The sequence below is a fragment of the Ostrea edulis genome, chromosome 6 (assembly GCF_947568905.1).
Source record: "Ostrea edulis chromosome 6, xbOstEdul1.1, whole genome shotgun sequence".
NCBI classification, from domain to species: Eukaryota; Metazoa; Mollusca; class Bivalvia; order Ostreida; family Ostreidae; genus Ostrea; species Ostrea edulis.
In genome coordinates this window covers 74,630,750-74,656,119 of record NC_079169.1, presented here as the reverse complement: position 1 = coordinate 74,656,119, position 25,370 = coordinate 74,630,750, and the positions used below count along the sequence as shown (strand labels likewise).

At 33.4% G+C, this 25,370-nt stretch overlaps 1 protein-coding gene and 1 long non-coding RNA gene across 32 annotated transcripts in view; one reads left to right on the top strand and one right to left on the bottom strand.

Annotated features, from left to right (window-relative positions):
- LOC125683089 (myelin regulatory factor-like) overlaps nucleotides 1-25,370 on the top strand; it is a 77,718-nt gene that overhangs the window by 25,633 nt on the left and 26,715 nt on the right. For 27 of the 31 annotated variants that reach the window (XM_056140764.1, XM_048923856.2, XM_056140783.1 and 24 more), the window contains 2 exons: nucleotides 20,907-21,170; nucleotides 23,910-24,016. In XM_056140764.1, the coding sequence (XP_055996739.1) occupies nucleotides 20,907-21,170; nucleotides 23,910-24,016 (371 nt within the window). Of the gene's footprint in view, nucleotides 1-17,290; nucleotides 18,995-19,698; nucleotides 19,903-20,906; nucleotides 21,171-23,909; nucleotides 24,017-25,370 lie in introns of those variants that run through there. The other 4 variants (XM_056140782.1, XM_048923862.2, XM_056140780.1 and 1 more) reach the window with 2 other exon arrangements.
- LOC130046953 (uncharacterized) overlaps nucleotides 1-25,370 on the bottom strand; it is a 45,810-nt gene that overhangs the window by 19,868 nt on the left and 572 nt on the right. The window contains exon 2 of the long non-coding RNA XR_008796026.1: nucleotides 15,695-15,811. This is a non-coding gene — a long non-coding RNA (uncharacterized LOC130046953). The remainder of the gene's footprint in view (nucleotides 1-15,694; nucleotides 15,812-25,370) is intronic.

The following is a 25,370-nucleotide window of genomic DNA, read 5'->3' as shown; positions in this document are numbered from 1 at the left end:
TTTGCAATCAAAACACATTGCTTCCTTTTATTTCAATTCATCAAGTGATTTTGAATTTTACATTGTTTTATTATTAGTTGTTATCGGGGTTAGACATGGATGCTATAGGGGAATGTTGTACCTGCATTGTCCTCTCCCAATCTGCGATTTGTCAGTGTAAGGTGAATACACTGAACCAGAACTTTGACATGACAAATCAAAAAATTGCTTTTAATGGAAAACAACACTAATTTGATGGCTAATAAGCAGGATATGTCAGATGAAATAAAGTTCTACAGGTTTGACAAGTAGCCAAGTTGCCGTAGGTTGTGGGTCACCGTGATTTGGTGTAGGGAGGAGAGTTTAACCTCGTAGTCTGACATAAACGGTGTGTGCCGTGAGTGGGAGGAGCCTGTGGAGGGGGATGTTTATGAATTGTTCAATCCTCATTAGTAATGCTGGAAAGAAATTGATCTGAAGGTGTCTTTTGCAAAACTTCCTGGTAAACAGGATTTGATGATGGAAGTGTTTACGTACATGACCTGTTTCAGCTGATGGGGGAGAATATAGGAATTTATGGCTGATTCAGTGTTATCTACTTCCCCCCAGTTTACAAGAAATTTGTATTAAAATAGATTTGGCAGCTTTACACTATATCTGTAATGAAAACTGGGTAAATTTTAATTGTTTGAAGTGTCACTATAACCACTATAGGTAATTGCAATCTTCCCGCTCTTATAGGAATTAGTCAGGTTACAATAGGTCAAGGTCATAATCATTTGAATATATCTTTCTTCCAATAAAGTCTTTATTTTCTAAATGTCAATTTCATTGGCAAATTAAGACTCAGGAAAAAAAAAATTCCTTTCTGCTACACCTGCTATGTATATTTTGAAATGACCTCTGTCAAGGTCAAGGCATTCTAATTTTAATTAATGATTGATACACAAACAAGTCACATGATGTGTAGCAGAATTCCTCAACAGTTAGAGATCTATGAGGGAGAGAGAGAGATTTACTCTTATTGCATACACAATATTTCACTTGCATGGAAGCTGCACGCTGCATGGTGAAGTCTGGTTCCACAATATAAAAGTCCAAGGGCAGCTAGTGTATTTCCAATATTTAGTCAATATCCTTTTCAATACTTATTTTTCAGTGTCTGTGTATTTCTATTGTTCTAGAAGTGCCCATTATTTATGTTTCCGATATCAGATGTGACATTACAATATGCCAGTTTCAAGATAAGAGCTCTTCTGTGTAGGAGGTGTTTTTAGTGGAACTTTGAATGCCAGAGTGGAACTAGAGTCAGTGAGGAAGATGATAAAATGTATTAAAAGTGGCTTCTTTTTCAATATGTGAATGAAGAAAATACAGAATACTATCGAAAGAAATTTTTACTTTAGTGGAAACATAAAAGCAATGTCATATTTGCAAGTAATATCTTGGATATGATATGTACAAACATCCAAATTAAACGTGATATAATAAGAATCCCATGTATTTGATTACTTCTTGAATATTTATCATTTACTTGGTTTGTGTATCAGTCAAAGTCAGGTGATGAAACTGCATGTGTATAAGAAACTTACTGAGCACATTCACTTATGCAGTGATGAATATTTGTCCCACTCCCGCATGTACACAAATTGTTTCATGCCTTACTATGAACGAGAGTTCTCCAAAGGGAAATAACTGGGACGTATCTCGAAACTGGCGTATCATTTTGAAGTTTTACAGTGTGTGGTTTTATGCCTCTATCAAAGCCTAGGTATTTTCTACAGAAGATATATGAAAAAATATTAAAATATGTAAAAAAAAAAAATAAAAAAATAAAAATAAAAAAAAGAAAAAGATTTTTACTGATATACACGTAATATGATGAAACTCATCCTTTCATTAGGTGTATGTGACAGTATGTATATGCAGTAGTCATTTTACCTATAAAGTTACTGATATTAGATCATAGGTCTTGTTTGTAATTAAATGTTTGAAAACATCATATTTGGAACAGAAAATTTCATTCATATATGCATCTACTGTAAATGTAATTATCATTTGAAACATAGGTTTTATTTGGATCGACCCAGCACGTCTGTCACAAAAAATGACTTGCTTGACAAAATTATAATGACCTGACTGAATTTCAAGTGTCCCCACTAGGTGGTTATATACATGTAGTGTTACTTATAATATTATATTCACTTAGATGAGTCAAACACTTCTTTATATGCATCGTTTTAAGTCAAGATTTAGGTCGAATATATATATTTTTTAAAATTTGAAGTAGATGATACTTTGATAGCAACTTTATAGACTAGCTGTAACTTGCATTTTTATTTAAAGTCCAAGTAGTTGTGAATGAAACAAAAATCACATATACTTATTGTAGATATTCACATTATATACAACTGTGAACTGTATGTACTGATGCAGTAAATATATCCAATGATAAAAATCAAGAAACACAAAAACTCAAATAACATTTCAAGCAAGCAAAATGTTATTTGCAATTTGTGTTTCTTGATTTTTATAATTGGATATATATATATATATATATATATATATATATATATATATATATATATATTTATCATACCTCAGAATGTTTTTGCTATATAAATGTTAGGTGAATAAATTTGCTATTTCTTCTGGATAACGCTAGCCGTGAAATAGTTTCTGAACTATCTCACCCTAGGGAAATAGTCTCGAAAGTATTTACCGGATGCTATATTTTCCCGCGTTTTCTTTTCTGTGACATCAAAGTCTGATAACTCTAATTAGTTTACCACTTGGATCACCTCGGTCGATTCCATCCAGGCTAAAACTGAGTGTTAGTTTACTACACTTTGGTATGTCTGACACAATTAAGTAAAGTCTACTTCGGTATAATAAAACACCTGCGCCTTGGGAAATAGTTGCTGTCTTGGGGGACAATAAACTTGCTATTGTTCCCATAGCCAGTAAATAGGTGTATTATATATATATATATATATATATATATATACACTATACAGTACCAACCAGACCCAACCTGACAGAAAGCAGTCCCGCAGCAGTCCCACAGCAGTCCCAGTAAACAAACCAAAAAGCAGTCCCAGCAGTCCCTGTTAGCGGGGTTAAAATAACTAGTGGGAGGAGCTAAGCCGACAGTGAGATTATCAATAAACATTGTCGATAATCGCTGGAGCGCATCAATACAGTATTCGAAATTGGAGATAAACGACTTGCAATGTAATTAAAGAGAAAAACAATACATTATACATGAAAACAGCACATATTCAAAATACTTTTGGGACACTTTTTCATGAATTTATAGCAGAATGATAGTTTATGAATACGAATGAAAAAAGATACATGCAGAGTTTATAGGTCTGATAACCACAATGTAAAATCAATTGACGTCCATGTTCTGTCAGGCAATTTTGTTGTTGTTATTCATTATTTTTTCAATATTTCATACACGTGAAGTGCCTGTGTATCTTGGGTTCAGAAAATTACGTAGCATAATTATATTTATTTCTTGACTGGGTTATTGAAATAAATGTGTTTAAAGTCGCCTAAATGATTTATTCACTTATCGTCTATATTAAACTAACAAAAACCTCTTTCCACTTACGTGTACACGTATTTTTTATTTGCAAATGATTGGTTAGATATGGGTTACTTATTGCCAGCATTGTAAAATTGTTTCATTTCACTACAACATTTAGACAGATTTAAATAATTATGAAGATCCCAATCAAAGTGTATATGTACATGTTGTTTTAACCTGAAATGGAAGGTTTTCTTGTCAATCATAACATCACGTGATTCATTCACACTTGGCTGAACAAAGCAGTCCCAGAAAGAAGTCCCGGGGACTGCTGGGACTGCTTTCTAGAGCATTCCCAGGGCAGTCCCAGAGCAGTCCTACTTTTTGAGAGAGCAGTCCCTGGGATTGCTTTCTGAGACTGCTTGGGTGTCAGGTTGGTATAATTTCAATTTAACTTAAATTTAGGATATAAGACATTAAAGATGAAACAAAGAATGTTATTCCTTGTTTTGGTTGGTTTAAAAGTTGAATGTACCAAAAATTTTAGCTTCAAGTCTTGATGTCGATTCTGCTCACTTATCATGAATACAGTTCCTATTCACCACATGAATTTTCTTGAAGTTCAAACTATTGATCTTTTTTGAAAGTATAATTTCAGCTTGCCATTCTAGTAAAAATAAAATAAAACTGAGGCTGTTGATTGAGCAATTAGATTATGACCTTGACCTGAAATTTTGCAATTGTATTTTTACAACTGAATTGTGTTGATATTTCCGAAATATCTATATTTTCCAAATCAAAAACTCAATTCAAGTACAGGATGAATTTTCATAATTGCATGTATATGTATTACACCTGTCATTTTTACCATTATTATAATCTCGGTTATTTCAAATGTACTTCTCGCTGAGAGACCTATTTAGTCCAGACGATTTAAATGTCTGAAAGCCTATTGTTTCTATAGCTTTAGATATTGATCTTCTTTATATATATATATATATAAGCATAGAAATTCATTAGGTAATTATATTGGCCGTTGGGAGTTGTACAGATCCTTTTTAAGATTCCACTTGTATAGAGTTACTTATAGAACTTATATCCTTGTTATGATTTTGACAGCAAATGCTTAAAATAATTGTTAATTTCTTCTGGCCTCCTAGTTTTTGACCTAATGCCTCTGTGACATATTAAATATCAGAGAGAGAAGAGAGTGTAACAGACAGATAGACAAACAGACGAACAATAACAAAGATGATATTGATAAGTGGGCAGACACTCAGTTTTTCAATGTAGTAGCTGAATTGTTCAGAGGAAATTTTTTTTAAAGTTGGCAAGTAATTTTTATGTTTTAAACCAAGTTTGGGACATGGAAAATTCTAAGAATAATACAGTGGACTTCCTAGCTAGTCCTTGGTTTAGAAATGATCAGGTATCAGTGGTATGATGCTTACTATGGAAAATTTCTGCATTAATTGAACTATTTCTTTCCATTACATTATTTTCTTATCAAGTGTTTGTTTAAGATGGTTAGGAAAAGAGATAAAATTGAAACAGCTCTTCAAGAGTCCTATCAAAATTCACTCTCATGCTATGATGTTCAGTTTATGTCAGAATATGGTAATTTTTGTTTGCAAAAGACAGAAAAGTTTAAATGGGTAACATCAATAAAAATTGAGATAATAAGTATAATATACATGAAGGTCATGTGAAAATTTCGTTCTAGCTGCTGCATTTTAACACATGTATGAGGTAAGAGAGATAACTCTATTATGGAAGAAGTAAATTGAAATTGTTGGGCACTTTTCTCCTTTCATTCATTCTTTATTTCCCCATTATGAGATTAGTACATAATTAATGTATATTATTGATACATACATGACAAAATAATAATTGATAAAAAGAAATAAGAAAAATTAAACAAAAAGTAGTATATACACTTACCAGGTTAAATATTTACAGTCCAAATGATTGAGAGTGGTTGAGTAATAAGCAACCCTGACTGGCAGAAGATGCATGTAGCAGTGATATTTGGGTGCAGCATTATAACGTTGATCAGAACAATTTGATGTTTTTGATTTGAAAAACCTCAAACTCGTATGTGTCCAAATTTGTGTGATGTTTTTGATTTGAAAAACTTCTAACTAATTTGTGTTCGGAAATCAACCCAGGAGGATATTAAGCTCATCATCTGTAAGGTCACGGAGTTATGCAGGGAGATCTATGCAGTAATTAGCTGTTTGTGATGTCGTTTTACCAGTTGTTGGGGATATCGAGGGTTATTGCACAGGAATAAACAACTTGCATATTAAGATAGGTTAAGGAAAAACGCATAACAAAATTGACAAATATCCAGAGAACCTTGAAGGACGATTGGTTACAAGTTTGCAGATAAATTTGCACAATCAGATTTCGTAACAATTTTTAGGTGTCTTCCAAATGATGAGGGGTCGCGTCTATTAAAGACTACAAGAAATCGTGAGAAGTTGAAATCATCACATTTTTGGTGGCATCACGTATCTCTATTAATTATGTTGGTTGCAGATCTCGCAATGTTTTATCAAGATGATTTGGAAAGTTCTTCATCCACTGATGTAGATATATAGTCAAGGACATTATTAGGTGTTCACGAGGTTTAGAATGTTAGGTATGAATCCTCATTGAATTCCACTATAAGCATGAAAATAATCTAATTCAAAAAGATTTGCTAAATGGGAAAGTCTGACAGGACAACCGGCACAGTTGTCAAAAACATAGGAGTTTTACATGCGTCTATTTCAGCTAATATTGGAAGAATGTCCAAAAGACTCTCACACATATCAGAATTTGTTTGGCTCGATCGGGAGATTCTGTACAGATTTACAAATGGATAGCTGAAATACCCGGAGGCGTTGAGACTCTGCTGCAGATATGTTGTTTTACTTCTAGCTGAGTTCTCAACCATTCAATATTGAAGGAAAAGTAACTGATTTGTATAGTTTGGCCAACGTTAAAGGGTTGAGATCGTAGAGAGAACCAATATTTGTGAAGGCGTAAAATGAGTTTTTACCTCTCCTATGGGCAGTCCTTGTGTGATCTAAGCAGGGTCCTTTGCTATTCACGATTATACCTAAGTGAGTATACAAATCTATACAGGATCTGTCTTCCTCTTGAACAGAACTGCAGAGTGCAAGATTTGCAAGCGATGAATTTACATTGCCATTTTTAAAAATAAACATTTACGTTGTTTAAATTGCTTTGTAAAATAAATGATTTAATATATTAGCTCACATAAGCTGAAAGCCTAATGAGGTTTTCTGATCACTTTTTGTCCGGCATCCATCCATAAACGTTTAACATTTTCAACTTCTTCTCAAGCAAAACTTCAGTCTTGCCACAAAGTATGTTTGGGTAAACTCTTCATTTAAACTAACTTGAATCCTCTTTAGTAAAGAGGATTCAAGTTAGTTTAAATGAAGAGCACACACTTTTTGAAATGGAGATACTGTATAAGAATTAGTAAAAATTTTGTGGCATCGTTTGAAAATTTTCTTCTCAAGAACCGCTGGGCCAATTTCAAACAAACTTGACACAAATCATCCTTGGATAAATTTAAGGCAATTTCAAGTTTGTTCAAACTAAGGGCCATGCTCTCTCCAAATGGGAGATAATCAAAAAGGCAAAAATCAAAAACCACTGGGCCAGAAAAGTTGAAACTTGCATGAAAGCTTCCTGACTTGGTGTAGGTTTAAGATTGTTCAAATCATGTCTCCCAGGGTTAGGGGGGAGCCACAATAGGGAATCAAAGTTTTACATGATATAGAAATCTTCTTTTCAAGAACAGCAGGCCATGATTAGTCATACTGATATACAAGCATCTTCAGGTAGTGTAAATTTAAGTTTGTTCAACTCAGGGGCCCCAGAGGTGGATGGGGTCATAATAGGAGATCAATTTAGTCTGATATAGGAATGTACAGGATGTTTACTACATCATCATATTGGCTGACTTTCTTAAAAAGAATATGAATGAAAATATGATTATAAGCAATATTTGTTTAATCTTATTAGATTTAAGTGTCTAGCTGAGTAGCTCAGTAGGTTTAAGCATGTTGACTGCTAATATGTAGATTGCTGTTTCAAGTCCAGCATAAGTTTTAAATTTTTTTTTCATCCATATCAAGTTTCTCTTGTGTAGTTTTCCTCCTTCAAACAAATTCTTTTCAAAATTAGCAGAACCACACTAAATCATATCAAAATGTAAATGTTCCTAAGTTTTGTTGATTTAATTCATTTTATGCCTCGCAGTGACTAAAGTTGCTTGGGGGAAGAGGTATTGTTTTTGTCCTGTCTGTCTAAAACTTGAACCTTGGTCATCTTTGCTTATAACTTTTGAATAGTGAGTGATACAGCTCTCATATAATCATATTTCATATTTGTACTCCTTGTGACAAGACTTTTCATTTGGTATCAAAGTTTGTGACCTTGACCTTTTGAGTTTGCCCTACTTTTAAGAAAAACTATGGTAATTTAGGCAATATCTCCAGAACTATTTAAGATATGGCTTCCACATGTGGTGTTTTGATTCATTATGGCAAGAAATTTTATTTGATGCCATGATGTTTGACCATGTGACCTTGGAGTTTAATTCAAATTTTTAAACTTTAACTGAAACTTTAATCTTGCTTATAACTTTTGAATAGTGAGTGATGCATCTTTCATATTTCATGTACTGCAAAGCTTTCTTTTGATACCAAATTTTTCTACCTATTAAGTGTAACCTTGGCCTTAGATTTTGGCCTACTATTTAGAAACGTTAATCTAGGCAACATCCTCTGAATTGTTTATAGTTGGGCTTTCTTAGTTTGTATATAGATTCCTTATGGAAAGACCTTACATTTCATACCATGATTTTTTTTATCTTGTGACATTGTATCATGGTTATCCTGTTGGGATCTGGGTTAGAATAGGTCCTTCGGATGAGACCGCAAAACCTGAGGCTCCGTGTCACAGCTGGTGTGGCATGATATTCAAAGATCCCTCACTACTCAAAAGCAGTAAGTGCCGAGCATGGGCCGAAATTTTGCAGCCCTTCACCGGCAATGGTGATGTCTCCATATGGGTGAAATATTCTCAAGAGGGAAGTATACAACCAATCATGTATCATGGTTATAACATGACCCTATGGGGCTAGATTGGGACCACAATGTGGGGTCAAAATTTTTCATAAGAATGAAGATTGCAAAAACTCTTTTAAAAATCACACAGCTGAACAGCAACAGGGCCAAGGTGACTGGTGTGAGTGATGTGTGGCCCATGGGCCTCGTGTGTGTAATGAAGTTTACTTTGATGAAGGGTATATTTGTATAGCTTGCTTTTATACATTGTATGCTATTTTTAAAAGGGATTTTTAAGAAATGCTGGAATGAAAAATTGTCACCAGAGGATGGTTTGGTCTTCTCAGGAAAAGAAATGAATTTTATTTTTGAAAATACATGAGGGTATGAACGGCAACACTTCATCCTGGCACTTACTTTGTATGCGCTTCACAAAAAGTATGCCGGTTTGAAGTGTTGCAGTTCATATCCTCGTGTATTTTTAAAAAAGAAATTTATTCTTTTTATCTATAACATTCTATTTTCATTTCTGTCTGAATTTCCAGGCGTTGAAATAGGCGTACCATGTTTATTGTTCATAAATGCTGCACATTTATGGGGGATGTTATAGCCATCATTACAATTTGTAAAGATGTTGAAGGCAATAGCATTGGAAATATAATTTTTATGAATTCTACTTAAAACTGCTACTGAAGCTATTAATATGTTTTTACCAATAGGAAAGATGCATATAGGGCCCACAACACTAATTTTCAGATGGCACAAAAAGATTGACATGATTAATATATAATCTGGGTATCTTAGCTGCTTAACAGGAAAAGATATTGCAATGTCTTAATGTGTCAACCTAAAAGTAACAGAAAAACTAAGCTCCTTCAATTTAGTCAATTTTCATTGCATAGATATTTTGACAATATGGATAGATTTGTAGAGAAAGGCTATAATGGGGAAAATTGTGATTTTATCATAACATATTACATAGAATTTGAGCCAGATTACTTCCAATACATGTGTCCCCTATACTTGTGAGGAATATGATTTTCTATAGTTACACATCGGTGATGTCACTTCTTAGAATAACTTCTTTCTTTTACATCCGAAGATTAGGATGTATAACTCAGTTATCAAAATTGCCATATGTTAAAGGAAATATAGCCTGAAATGCATTATAAAGATGTGCTGTTGGAAGTCCCAAGATTTTTCCTCATGTAGCCAAAAAAGAAATGCAGTTTTAGTACTGTAAAATCATTAATAATAACATGACTCTTAGATTGCCAGTTAAACACCTTAATCCAATGAGTTAAACAGATGCAGTTAATGTTTTTAAAAATATATGATAAAGAACATGTATTTCTGATCTTTAAGATTGCATCAGTTCGAGTAGCTTCCATTTATAAAAAAAAAAATTGTGAAGATGTTTTCTTTCGAAGTTATAGCTTTTTATGATACATTCACCACTACAGATTTTTGCTTTATGAATTTTTTTTTTATAATCAAACGTTTTTCTTTTTCTAAAATACATCTGCCAGTAAATAGTGTCAAACATGAATGACTGTTTGACAAATTAAAACTATTTAGTGGTTCATGTGATACTTTGATCATCTTGCATTGTGTCACAGAATTCCTATTTTGTATTTCTTTTGGATAAAAGGATAATTGCAAGTTCTTTATACCCCTTGACAGCAACTATTTCTATCAACTGCACCTTAGAGATATAGATGCACAGGGGCAAATCAAGAAAATTTTTTGGGGGTGGTGGTGACATTTTTGCCCCCCAAAAAGGGAGTGTAGTTGTAACCCCAACAGGCCATAATTTCTCCCCTCCCCCTTCTAGATTGCTACTATTTGCAGTCTCACATAACTACATTGTATGAATTCGCTGTTGTCCTTAGCAATTAATATTTTTGCACAGTGTCAAGAGAGACAATCCATAATGTGCTTCAGTGCAGTTATCTTTCTTTACATACTTTCTGAATGTTCTTCGATAATGAAATCAAGTATAATAAATAATTAAAAAAAAAAAAATTGGAATAGAAATGTAATAATTTTAAATCCAGATTTACTTTTGTTATTCATTTATTTGTAATGATTATTCGAAAATTTAAGTCAAAAATATTGTTTAGAGAATTTTACTTACATGAAATGTGAGGGTATGTAAATGAGAAACAATTGGCATAAAATTATGGAAAATGAAATAAGCATATTCATTGTAGCTGTGGTTAGAGGGATTGAAATAAATGATATTGTTAGGTAGAGGTACCAAAGAAATTTGAACACGTACATTACAATGCGCCGATAGGGATCATTTCATATTGACAGGTTCTTGGATTCAGGTAGGAGGATTACAATTATTAATAATTAAAAATTAATTAGCATATTTAATTAATTACTAGTATACATTAAAGTTATGCCATGTGGTATTTTACATGTAGGTATAATTGAAGAAAATGTTGCATGGGTTTGTGATAAAATTTTATGGTATGTAGGAATTACTCAACATTGTATCTTATTCAGATTATGTTTCTAGTCTATATATGATTTTTTTTAAAGCATTGTTTTAGGAAATATAAGAAAAACTTTGGGATTTAATTATTATGGAATATTATAATTTCTATATCCATATATATTTCACAGATTCCATTTATGATTTCAAACAATAATGGTTTCTAGAATTTGCTGATTTTCCTGTTCATAAATAGAAATTATTTTCAAAAGAAATCTAGTTTCTCACTATACGTTCTGAATGACTTTTCAGCTGTAAATTAATGATGGGTAATGATTGTCTGTATGACCTGCCCTGTGATGGTATTAGTATGCTTTGGGTGGAAAAAAAACCTATGATTACAATGTGCATGAAGTAAAAAAAAAAATGCATTAGGCATCCATTAATACAAATATCTAGCGGATTACCATCAATTTGTTTCATTTAGAATTTCCCCCTCTCTTTTCTTAAATTCCATCTGCATGTAAAAGTGATTAATAGAATTCTTTGTCTTCTTGATACATGAGCAAGACTATTTAGCTCAGACACGAGGACACACATTCTTTTCAGAGATAATGCATTTTGATTGTCTCCACTTATTAATAAAACTCCACCCATCTTGATTTTTTCTTTATCTGTAAAAGTTTATAAAATCTGATTTTCTGTGATCCATCTTTACAAAACGACAAGGCAATTCTGGAGGACTATTTCAAGTGGCATTTCTTTGTTTAGCAATATCTAACTGACATGAAAATTGAAGATTCACAGATTAAATTCTCACTAAATGCTTCATATTTCATGGGTGGATCAGGAAAAATACAAACTGTGCCTGCGACAACAGTTAGATGCGAATGCGGTGTGGTGTCAAATTCAGTAATTATTTTCCATTTGTACAAAGGTGGAAGGCAGTAATTTCAACACTAGTGATTAATGACCAGTGGCAGATTGATTGGGATATACCTGTTGCCAGCCTTTTTATTTCGTACTGCTTTGTTGTCTAGTTCAACAGAGTTTTGCTATAGAGAAAATCATTACATTATTTGTGTGAAAATTTAAGCTCTCATACAAATGTGTGTGAAAAATGCAAGAGTCAGAACAGATGTTTTTTGGCAAAATGAAACCCCTGTCCCCCTCTTACATATATTATGTTATATCATTAAATTAATATATGATTTACCTCTGAAGTCAAACAAGAGTTACTATTCTTTGCACTTTTGCATCCTTCAAAACAAACCATGTAGTTAAGGAGGTACTCTACATCATCATAATGGCTGACTTCCTTTAAAATCATGGAGAAAAAAATCAATGTCAACAATATTTAACTTTTCCTTTTCAATTTAAATACCTAGCCGAGTAGTTCAGTAGGTCGCAGGTTCGAGTCCAGCAGGGATTTTAAATTTTTTTCAGATTATCTTCTACTAAAACTGTATTTTTTGACAAAATAAAGTAAATTTGAAAAATTTCAACTTCAAAATATTGTTGTACATATATCCTCCACTTTTCATCTACATCAAATATCTCTGGTGTAGCATACCTCCTTAATACATGGTACATGATAAAAATTCTCATCCTATGATCAAATTATGTTCACATATGTTACAGTACTAGACCTATAAGATAAAGGATTGTCCTTATTCTAATTCATGTAAATAAAGTTTTGTGTTCATTCTGCTCCATATCTAATATATGAATAGTGCATGTCCCCTTTCCCAGGTGCAGGCGTGGTTCTTTTCTGTGATCTTGAGAAAACCTTGCACACTTTGGTACTGAGTTAAACAATGCCTGGTACGTGGTACATTTCCTAGCATGTGTACAGAAAATCTGTTTATAAGAGGGAGGAAATGAAGTTCTTCAGAATTCAAGGTCCCATCTACATATATTATTTCAATTGAGTTGCATTAATTTAATCCATATTGGGTAAATCAACAATGCTGGAAGTTTAAGGATGTACATGTATGTGACATTTCTCAATAATTTTCTGTAACATTTTATGTACAATTCACTTGCATTTGATCTCTTTTCTACAAAAAAATCTTTGGGTATATTACCATGTCTGTTTTAGAGATAGCCTATTTGATAGTTCCTGATTCTTTATGTATTAGAGAAGGTTGTATGTATATATGGACATTACAAAGTTATTGTAGCTAAGAAGGGATGAAAATCTTTGGAACAATCTGGGATTGAATGCAGGACCCAAGACTGCATTTATTAACATAAGTTTATAGGTGATCTAACCACTGAGCTACTTGGGTCAATATACAAAGTATTGTAATATTGCTACCAATATAGAATTTAAACCTATTTTGGAAACATACAAGAACTCTTCATATCAAGGAGATGAAAAAATAAATTTAGAGAAAATGTCAGATTTTTAATGTTGTGTATGCATGTCCTTAACCCACAGGCAATTATATATATTAAAGAATAGTAAATTCGAACCCAAGTGATATAATTGCCTGACATCACCACTTCAATACTCATTAGAGGTCCCCCCCCTTCTCTCTTTCTAAGATGTGGGAGCTACAACTATCCCCCCCCTTCTCTCTTTCTAAGATGTGGGAGCTACAACTATAGGAATTTGTGTCTATCTCTTCAATAACACATTTAAATGTCACTCGAGTAAAATCTAGGTGACTTGTTGCATTATTTTAACAATTTCAACTTCTCAGAAACTACATGAAAGTTGTTTTTGCAGCATATTTTGAGCAACTTTCTGCAGCATATTTTGAGATAGGGGAACAAATGATATTGATTTCATACTTTTTTTTAGGGCTTTAGGAGTATAATGATCATAACCTCTAAGAATATTGCAATTTTTAAAGATTTTCTTGGAATGATATCATTGACACCAAGCACAGAACCAGTGAATTTTCAAACTGAACATGGAGGCTTTTACCAAAATTGTGAAATTCGTGGACCCCGAGGGTCATAAATTTATAAAGAATCTTCTCTACTCCTGAACATGTAGTGCATAAAATGTGTACATAATTAAGACATGAATTTAATTTTTGAAAATACTTGTAATGCTTCATGCCAGCATATACATTTCATGAAGCGCATATCATGTGTGCCTTTACAAAATTTGTGAAATTCATGCCTCGAGGAAGGGGCTATCTAGATTGTACTGTGAAAATACATTAAATCTTTTAAAGAAAATTTCCTAGAAATCTACCTGATAAGCTGATTGAATATTGTTATAATGAACAGGGGGGTCACTACAAAAATTGTGAGACCTCTGATCCTTGGGTCAAGGGTGCAGACCCTATATCATTGTGTTGTATTATACCCGGTAATTCGTATACTGAAAACGCAGCATCTTTGAAAATAATTTTCTTGACTTAAACAGCTAACAAACAAAATGGTTGCATAGATATAAACTGAGAAGAAAGTTTGGATGATATATCAGTGACTCACTATCTCTTCCTGTCTACATGTATCTGTTTTTTGTTCTTCCATCCTTGACTTGGTGTCGGGGCCATAACTTTTTGTATTGAAGAGACATATTAGTAAAATGACTTATTTATCAAAGAAGTTCCTTACCACCAGAGAGTATGACATTACACTTGAACCAAAGTAATTTAGACTAGCTCAAGGTCACTAATTGTATGGGTCCTACTTTTGTAATAGAGGCAAGCACATACCTAGCAGTATAGGTACAAAGATAACTAATGAACAGTTTGATGATCCTTAACTTTAGTGTTTATCACTAACTAGTTGTCAAAGACTTTGAACATAGGTTATTTAGTCAAGGTCAAGGTCACTGTTGAAAAGAAAGATATGAAAGATTTCTCTGGACCATAGCTTTGTATTAGATAAATATGATATGTTCATACTGTTTATACCATGCAGCTGAGAATGTGTGATGGGTCACCAATAAATGGGTTGCCAATAAAATTAAAAAAAAAAATTGCCCAGGCCATAAAATGAACATCACTTTTAATCCCTGGGTTTAAAAGATGCACGCAATGCATAATCATCGATTTATTTAAGCTTTTTGTTTGTTGATAAAGGCCTTTGAACCTCTTGTTTGACCCACATTAGTGGACAGACTGACTTACGGATTTTGAGGTCAAAAGTCTGGGCAAAAATTAAAATGACTTTGGATTGTATAACATGTAATAACTTGTATATTTCTAAATGGCACATTTCATATTCAATTTGTAAGTGGAAAGTGTGTGATCAGAGGAAAGCATGATTATTTCAAAGGTCAAGGTCAGCAAGCTTATAGCAAGTCCCTGAATGACCTTGTCAGTTTTGTAGTTTGATAACTCACAATGGCTATTAATCAGGGTTTATATGATATGTCACTTTTATTCTATTATGTGTTAGTGCAAGTTCCAAAAACAAATTTCATATCGGCTCTATATTGCAAAATGTTGATCAGAGGATGAAATTATGTTCAAAGTACATTATTGTGACAAGTATAATGTTTTCTTGTAAGAATTGCAGTTAATAATGCACAAATTGTGTTCTCAAGGGTTATATTTAAAATAACTGTAGTCAAATTACCCCCCACCCCACCCCACCCCCGATTGAGTTAATGGTTAGTGGTGTTTTACATATCCTTAGGATCTAGACACAAATTAGAATGTACAAGGTAGTACTTACATGAGTTCTGAATCCCTATTAATCATGATTCCCATTGAAGCTTCCTGATTTTCATTGTGGTAAAATGAAGAGGTTGAAATTGGTGGTTCCATGTCCAATCCTCTTGTCTGTCACTAGCTGAAGGATAAAAAATTGGAATTGGTCAGAATTGCAAGAATAGTATTACCCTCATAAATACAGGGAAATTTTCACCCCTCTTTTATATTTTGTCCCACTTTGTTTTTATCCTGCATGGGTGAATTCAAAACTGAAATTTAGAATTACCCTAAATTACCCTTCAGTAGGGATACATGGTGTGTGTTGTTTAAAATGGGAACGAGGGGTGAAACATTTTGGTAAACACCCCCCCCCCCCTAAAAAAAATTGTAACACATAGATACAGGAAATTAATGCTTTAATCATAGATTGAAATTAGTGATAAAGTATAGATTGCATGAGAAATGCAGATCATTATTTAAAATTCTCAATACCATAAAGTAAAAAGAATTTATAAATCATATATAAATTTTGGTGGAATTTTCAACATGAACTTGTTTAGTGATGATAAAGCTTTAAGGAGATCTTGATATATGAAAATTCTACAAGAACATCTCATTACTGTTAACTATGATATTGCATTAAATATGTAGTACAAAGTTGGAATATAAAATGCTAATTGATTTTAGTATCTGGTAGAAATATCTACAGATGTAACCAGAGCAATTTACATTGAATAATATAGAGTCAAATCCTGGGACTATATTGGTCCCTAGTGGTGGTATTTAAGCGCTGAGACTATCAGAATTAATAAAGGGTTGGTGTGACTCTTTCCAGTCTACTTAGATAAATTAGCTGGGATAATGGATGATGTGAGAGAGAGAGAGAGAGAGAGAGAGAGAGAGAGATTAGAATACACCATCACTAATTTAAATTTTTGTGAATCCCATTTACCATGGAGTTTTGAAATTACATTTCATTTTTACCACAGCCTGCCAAGAATAAGTATTTTTAAATTAGATAGTCTGCAGTGGTACTATACAGTACTGAGGGAATTCTATGGAAATAAATGTGGTAGTTTTCAGGAACCACTCATTCCCTCAATGTCACCAAACTTAACATGGAATGTTACGTAGTGCACACAGAAATGAATGAATATTCAAACACAAATATTTGTGTTAATTATTCTCCAAGACATCAGCACCAGGTACTGTTGCCATGAGAGTGATGACACTGAATAATCATTAGCATATTTGTATTTTTGATAAATGTTTGCATATTGTGCTAAATCATTCTATAACTACTGTGTTTTCAGTAATTAATGTATATCAATCTGAACAACTGACTAACGTGTTCAGTCAGATTTTCTTATTATTTTATATGATAAATGTGATTTTGAATTACTTCCCTTTGGTCATAAGTTTTTGGGGATTTTGGAAGTGCATGTAGACTTTATCAGACTGCAACAATGAAAATGATATTTGAAGCAGTTTCTGTACAGTTTTTCTGTTTGTCAGTAGCTTAAAAATGGCAATATACACGTACTGGTATCTCTCAGTCTAAATTGCCAAAAATTGACAAAAAAGACTTGGGGGGGGGGGGGGGGGGGGGGGGGGGGGGGGGGAGAATTGGCTTTGTGGATGTTTAATTGCAATACAATAACCATCACCTGTATGTCATTTGCCTCCAGCAGAATTTTTGTTCCTTTACAAGAATCAAAAGTATTACCAATAGCTAATGAAAATAATTTATTGCCATATTGTACTATCAAGTTATCAATAATGGTTGTTGTAATCATATGATCTTTGACATCAACTTTCCTTATCTTGATAAGGAGATCAGAAGGTAATGGGCACTCAGTGGAATTTCTTTTTGATTGATAATTCTAAAGTGTGACCTCAAAAATGAGTGTGTACACGGAAGCATGTTAGTATTTTAATTTATTGAAAATATAGTGCATGACATCACTCTGAAAAAAAAAATTAAAAATCCATAAAAAAAGGTGATCAATCAGTTTGATGTTTCATCAATTTATCTGTTCACCTTCAAGAGGAGTGTAAATAAATGTATTCAAAATCAAACAATGGAACCCAACCAATACTGTAATGAAGCACTGGTTTATTATTTTCACAATTCAACATAGCACAGTAATCTTAATGGAGTTAGGCTGACTATTTGTAAGCACAGTGAGAGAGGTGTCTAAACCGGTGGTTTTCTGAAGCCTGACAGCTTGGACAAGACGTTCAAAGTCGTACCACTGTAACACGAGCCGCACGTACCAGGCGACAACCGGTGCCGATTGTCGTTGGCAATGCGAGGCCGTGTTAGTTGCCTTCAGGTATGAATTATAGATGTCTGAACATTGACTGAGAAAGATTCTCAATGTTGCAGTTTTATATACCATGGAAAAAAACCAGACTACTTCCAATATACTGCTTTTGAATATAGAATCAGAACCTGCCATGATGATGTATAGATATTGATGAGTAGATGGATGTAAAACAGAGAAATATGACCTTATATAATAGAGTAATTAACAGTTAGTACACATGTAAAGGCTGACAACCTTTTGTTTATTTTACGTCTGTTAAATGACACCATGCACGCTTCATTAAGTCATAAGTAAATAGTAGCTGAGTGGTGGATATACAATAATGAGAAGACATTGTACCCTAGGGCCACGGTTAGGGTCAATGGTAACTTGTTCCGCCTTCTTACACACCTGATGATTTGTCCCACTTCAGGGTACGCTCATAGAAAGCACTCTGGGCACTAAAAGTCCTCCGCGATCACACACCATCGTGAATGATTTTTAATCAGGGTGATTTGTTCGGGCATACAGTGAAAAGCCTAATCTGCTGTGCATCAGTTGCTGGAGGAGAAAAAAGGTTGTTGACAAACCTGATTCCAGCAAATTAACCGTCCAAAATTTGTGTGTGTGTATACATTAAGAAAGTGAATGTAAAAACAGGATATAGATATATGTACTAAATATTGTCAAATGATAAGAACTTGGAATTCCATTAAAAAGAGTAATCCAAATTCAGTGGAGTGGAAAATCAGAGTTCTTGCTTTATGTATTCTGTTATTCAAATAAATCCACTACAAATGGGCTTAAAAGTGATTGAAAAAAATGCTTAATGTGTAATGAAAGCATTTCCTTAAATTTTGATTACTCTCTGAGTATATACAGTTGTTGATATTTTCTGCGTTCTCTGTGATTATTCTCTCAGTTGTGAGTGACATGTGAAAAAAACTGCATTGTTTTGGACAAATATACATGGAATATTGGTAGCCAGAATGACCCAGCTTTGACATGTACAGGTAAACAAACTTAATTCATTTTAAACTCTCTCAAACGAATAGTCATTAATGTTAACATTTGATTTCAACTTGACAGAGTTTGAATTATGACAGCTTTCAAGTGTGTTAGATATTTCCTGGTAAGGAAATCTAAACTTTTGTAGTTGTTTTTATTTTATTTTTTTAATCAAAAAATATTCATTTTGAATTAGGAATATTTTATTTGTAAAGAAAGTGCTGTCATACAAAAATTCATTTTGCTTCACCTCAAAGGTGAAGCCCACAACCGGGATAAAACTCATTGACAGCACAGTCTTTTATATGTAGTTTGAATTATAATAGAGGGTATCTAAACCACTTCAAATTCCACTTGCATTTTGAATCCTTTTCCCACAAAATTCATGAAAAGTTCAACACAGAATTAAACGTAGAAGATTTTTTTTTTCTTCAACTTAAGTGATTTAAACATCAGGGGCTGGTTTAATTAGAGGCATTGGTGTATGGATGTGCCAGGCTCTTCCCTACACTAAGCTTTGTTATATAATTGCAGATTTTTATTTGCTACACAGCTCACAGCCCATCCGATGGGAACCCTTCTACATGTTATTTACTCCAAGTACACAATAGTTTTTGTTCAAATTATTTTTTGACAATCAATTCTTGTTTGCTCACTTTTAAAAAAAAAATTGTGTGCTCTTCCTCTACTCCAAACACTAATTTGTTTTATGTGGGATTTGTGAGAGGTGCAAAAGGGACCTAATAGATTTGATTTTTAATTCATCAATTTTAATTAGTAGCTTCTTTGATGTGTCAGATCTTCCTCCTGGTTATGTATTCTGATCATTCACATGGACAATCAGCGAAGTGAATCTGTACAGGATCATTATTGTAAAATGTACTTTGCATATTTAATGTGAAGCAAACATGAGGTAATTATGGATGTACACTGGAGAAAGTTATTAGTTTGTGATTTACAATTGTATTTTTTGGTGTCACAATCTTTGATTTAGAATTGATTAGAAGGAATTTGGATTGAATTCCTTTGACTTCATTTATGTGTGGAGATTCTGTGATTGGACGCAGTGTTGAATTATTTTTATTGAGGATGATAGATATATCGTTCTATACTTTTGTGAAATATTGAAAATACTTCACAGGGATTTTTCATGTTGGTTTTGTTATTAAACGTGGATAAAGTCTGGATATTTTTCCCTTGAAACCTGTTGCTGATATCATTTGGAGGGTGGGAGGTGGGGGTGGGGGGTAATATTCAGCCTATTATAAGATATGAGATTCAGACAAAAAGCGTATGTATATTATTTGTTAAAAAATCTCCCACAATAAACAAGCGTTACACATGTATTCTGTATGGGAAAGCCTCCTGACTTAAATTCGGGAGACTGTGAATGCACATTAACACAAATTAAAATAATGTTATGCGCAGCTCTTTAATTTTAGTTTATGTTTGTATGAAATGGCAGCCATGATATTATCAGGGCAGAAGTGATGGTTTGAATCATCCAGATCAGTCTAGTATAATAATAATAATCTTGACATCTCTGCAAATATTTTGTTTTAGGCAAAGGAGGTACTTAAAACAATGTAATTAAAGTTCTGATGTCCTCCTCAATGATGTAATTATTGATAGATTGTCCACTTGATATGGTTTTTATTACAAAAAACCCAGCTGTGCGATGTGGCTATATAACTATAGACGTCATGGAAACACAATGTGGCAGTGAACATTATTGGTGACAGTGAAATAATTTGACTTATTCAGAACTTGTTTTTGGACAGTATTTGGAAAAGATATACGAGATATAATTAAAAAAAAATTGTTGTATTGCAGGTACACTTTAGACTTGCAAAATTTTAGAAAATCCGATGAATTTATTTCGCCATTCATTGCTTGATGTTATAGATCTCATTGTAGGTGCCTCCCTGAGGAAGCCATTCCCGCCATAGCGTACCCCAACAACGGGCGACCCGTCCACCCCCAGAACCTCCCAAGTCTTCCCCCGCAGCAACTGGACGAGTGCTACAAGTTCAACCACCTGGCAAACCCCCATGCCCCCCTCACCTCCACCCCGCCCCACACCCAGACACAAAGCCCAATGAACGGACTGTACAGCTGCACAGGGATTAGCAATTCCATCAACGGCATTCAACAAGGTTATGATAACCGGCTTATGAACCCGTACGTATAAGCAGAGAAATTCAATGCGTCTTTCAAAAATATAGATCTTACACAAATTGATCATGAACAAATTTACTACGACCTCTTCAGGGAGTGAAGAGGATAGGTGTGGTTGTGAATTCATAAGTTTTTTGTGAAGCAATGCATTTTTTGTGGATTACCACCTGTTGACAATTTATTGTACCAATACTCAGTTATACATTTATACATACATTGGATATATACACATATAGACTATCCACAAAATCTACAAAAAATGTGATGCCACAAAATACAGGGAATTCACTGTACACTAGATTTTCTGTAAGTTATGGGGAACTGGAATCACGATCACTTAACAAGTGTGGAAATACAGACTCTGGTTATTTTATTATTATACGCAACTTTTAGATGTTACTTGCGATGGTAGTTCAAGTATTCTCAAATCTAGCTGTAATATGTAGTTGCTGTATGATGCAGGAAATGAGATGTTTGGCAGGCATTGCCTATTGTGAACAGGGAAGATTAACTTCAATGTTGTTATCATTGTACGTAGGGGGATATAACTCTTGGAAATTATAATTATGTTAAGAAAGAGGTTAAAAATAGTATGGTAACTAGTTAATTTTCGTGAATTGAATCAATATTCATTAAATTGTCAAAGTCCAGTGAAAAAATATTTAGCTTATGTGGGGCCATATTGATATTTTTAAAACCCTTTTTTGTGATGCTGCTATGTTTCCTACAGATATCTGTTGCCATTTGTAATTAAATATTGATTCCACAGATCATTTGTTTATTTGCAAACATTTAGATTGAAAATTAATTCATAAATTTAGTCTAACAAATTTTAATTGCAAGTGATGAAAATTCAATATTTTATCCAGGACGAGGTGCTTTTCATGCCCTGAAATTTAACATTTTCCAATTTCTCTGAAAATCAATAATTTCTGTGTTGAAATCATTAAATTAACCTTATACATGACTTATTTGTACCTCAAGACATGATTTTATGTAATAATCTTTGACTAAATATTTTTTTGTTCAAGGTCACAGTGACATGAACATTATCATTGAGATAAGCAGCATTTTTGGGGGCATACTTTTCATAGTAATTAATTAGTAGTGAAACCTTTAGCTCTCTTGAAAAGGTCTTTTTCCAAAAAAAAAACATATTTGGAAAGAAATTTCATGTCTGTCTCACTGTCCTAAACGTCATTTTGTGGGTCAGAAAGACATTCTCCTATAGGGGACAATACACTTAAAGAGGGAGAGCATGAAGGATAATTTTTGCTTTGCCAGTGGCAGAAAACAGTAATAAGGTTGACATGTGGTATTGGTCTTTAGTTTGTACCATCTAAACAAACCACATTGTGTTGGGTCGGGCTAACGTCGGACTGCTGGTACTACCAGCTGCTTGGCTTTACTGTAAGTATAGAATATTAATGGAGGAATTAGCCAGGGAATAAACTTAAGGGCAATGCTATTTGTTGAGAAAATAAAATGTCAGTTTCATGTTATTTCTGTTGATGTCTAAAAAAAGAAATAGAAATTTGAGACATTGATGTTCCATTGTTTATGTTTTTGACACACTCCTGTGTTTTATTTTGTTAGTATAAATAATTTTTTTGGAGGGGGGGGGGGATTAAATTGATTAATGTAGAATCCCTCCATTCATAAAATTTTCCCAATGTGGGAGGATGGCCTTAGCATATGTCATGACCATATCTATTATTTTATTTTGATGGTATCCATACAGGAGCATGTCATTTAATAAAATTTATTTTTTTCTCAATTATTGGCCATAAATCAAAAGAAATATATCATGTTTTTGGTCTTTTACTTTAATAGAAAGCAAAATATTTTCTAAGGTTTACGAACATTCTCAGTTACAATCTAATATTGCTTTGGCAAAGGAGAAATCGAGGTTCATGGTACAACTTGTTTGATATAGCCAATCGGCTGGAACGTAACAGGCACAGGTTGAAAATGAATGGCTTAATTGTAGATGCTATCTGTACAAATGCCATTACACTTTAGACCAGTCTAATTCAATTAAAGTTCTTGTCAGAGGGTTGAAAGGTAAAATTCCTTTATTTTCATTGCCATGGCTATTCTATACTGTACTCATGGTAGAAGTTAGTAGCTTTGATCAACTACCTTTTGAAATATGTAGTGGCTAACTTCAAGTTTAATGATAAATGTATTAAAAGAGGTGTAGGTTGATAGTCATAATGTATTGTTGATACTAATTTAAAATTATAAGCTTGGATTAAAACATTATATTCAGAATAAAAAGCAATTAGATAAGAGAGCATTCATAGTTGCACAATCTTTAATACAAAAGTAATCAGAAATTTCCAGGATTAGCTACTCTGTCTCTGTGTTCATTTCTTATAACATTGTGTTCAGCTGGAAACATTTTATTTACCAGTACCATATATGGTCAAATCAAAGCATAGAAATGTCAAAAATACCAATTTCTCCAAATATCTCTGAATTCAACCAAAACAAAAAACAAAAAACGAACTATGTGTCAGGGAGACTGAGTGTTTCCTGCAACATGTGATGTTAGTTGGTAACATTGCCTTTGACAGCATCTGCTATGAAGTACATTGTGTAAAGGACATTCCCTGTTTTGCAGGAAGCAAGTGCATACAAATGGTAAAAATTATTCCTTTGATTATGAAAGCGGACAAATACTGCAAATAGGGTCTTGTTTTGTGTTTATGACTTACAGAAATGTTTATACTGTTCCAGCACTCTCCCAGACAGCCCACCAGAATCTGAACCATATTCCCCTCCAGATGGTCACCACAGCAACCACACAATGAATGGTAGTAACCACATCATCTGCACTACACAAGGTACGGTCAGAAATGAGGATCAATTTTGACTTTCTTTTTCTTTTTTTCTTTTTTGCTCTTTCTTTTGAAATTTTCTTCTGTGCATATAAATTAAGAGTGAGGAGAGAAAGGAAAAAGATAAGTGAAAATGTCTGCACTGATTAACAAAACAGGAAGAGGTAATAAATGAATAATTTTAATTATCGGTATGTGGTGATATCGTAATTGTTAAGCACACCAGATTTTGAACCGTATCGATGTATGTAAAATCTGCGTAATACATATACGTGTATATTCACATTTCCAATGTTTTTGCCTTTGGTATCTCTACAAATTGTAATGGTAGGCATTTCCTCATCAATGTGCTGCAGTTGTCAACAATGTGCGTATGAATACAAAACTACTTGATAAATGTAGTAGGTCTGTTTTAATGGCTGGGAATTTCCACAGAAGTAAATACAAAAAATAGATTTTATTCTTGAAAATACATGAGCTTCTGAACTGCAACACTTAACACCAGCATGAAGTAAATGAAATTTATTTCTTAAATACCCTGATTTTTGGGGGGGGGGGGGGCATTGGAGAATTTTTTAAGATAAGAAGTCTCAAATGATGCAGCAATAAAAAATGAAAATTAATACACCTCCCTCAGCAAATATATTGAACATAAGGCAGAATATTGTAGTACTTCCTGTAGACAAAATAACAACAATACATGATTCTGTTGGATTATGTTTCATGACATTGAATTCAAAGGGATGTGATTTTCCCTTCCTGCTAAGGTATATATATTAGCTAGTTTATATTTATGAAAGCAGTGAAAAACCGAGATATGATCTGGCAAAATTTTGTTATTGGTGTTTCTACAACTGGTAAGTCAAGAGAATGATATCTCCATGTTTATACTTAATTAGCTAGGAATTAATGCAATCTAGTTGCTCTAAAAAAAAATATTGAACATTTGTCTACAACAAACATTTGTGCAGCTGAATCCAGATCAAGTTGTGTAAAAATCTCTTCCTTTCTTTCTCACTCTTGTGGGTTTTTTATAACTTGTTTCGTGTATGAAAAACAAGTACACAAAATCTTCAAGAAAAAGAGAATGCTAGCAATAAAATATATAAAATAAGTCACTGTATGAAAGGCCAGTCCTATATTAAGTCTGTAATGGGGTTTTGTGGTGGACAAGGGGACAGAATGATGGCTGACAGAGGCCATACGTCTGTTCACCGATGGCTGGAGTGCCAGGCAGGGTGCGGTACAGACTGGTTCCCCTTGGACACTTACCTAGAAAAGTTGACTCAGAGCAGGTGCTACTGGACATCAAAATAATTGTTTTAGAGTGAAAGGTATATGGCAGAATTAATGTATTACA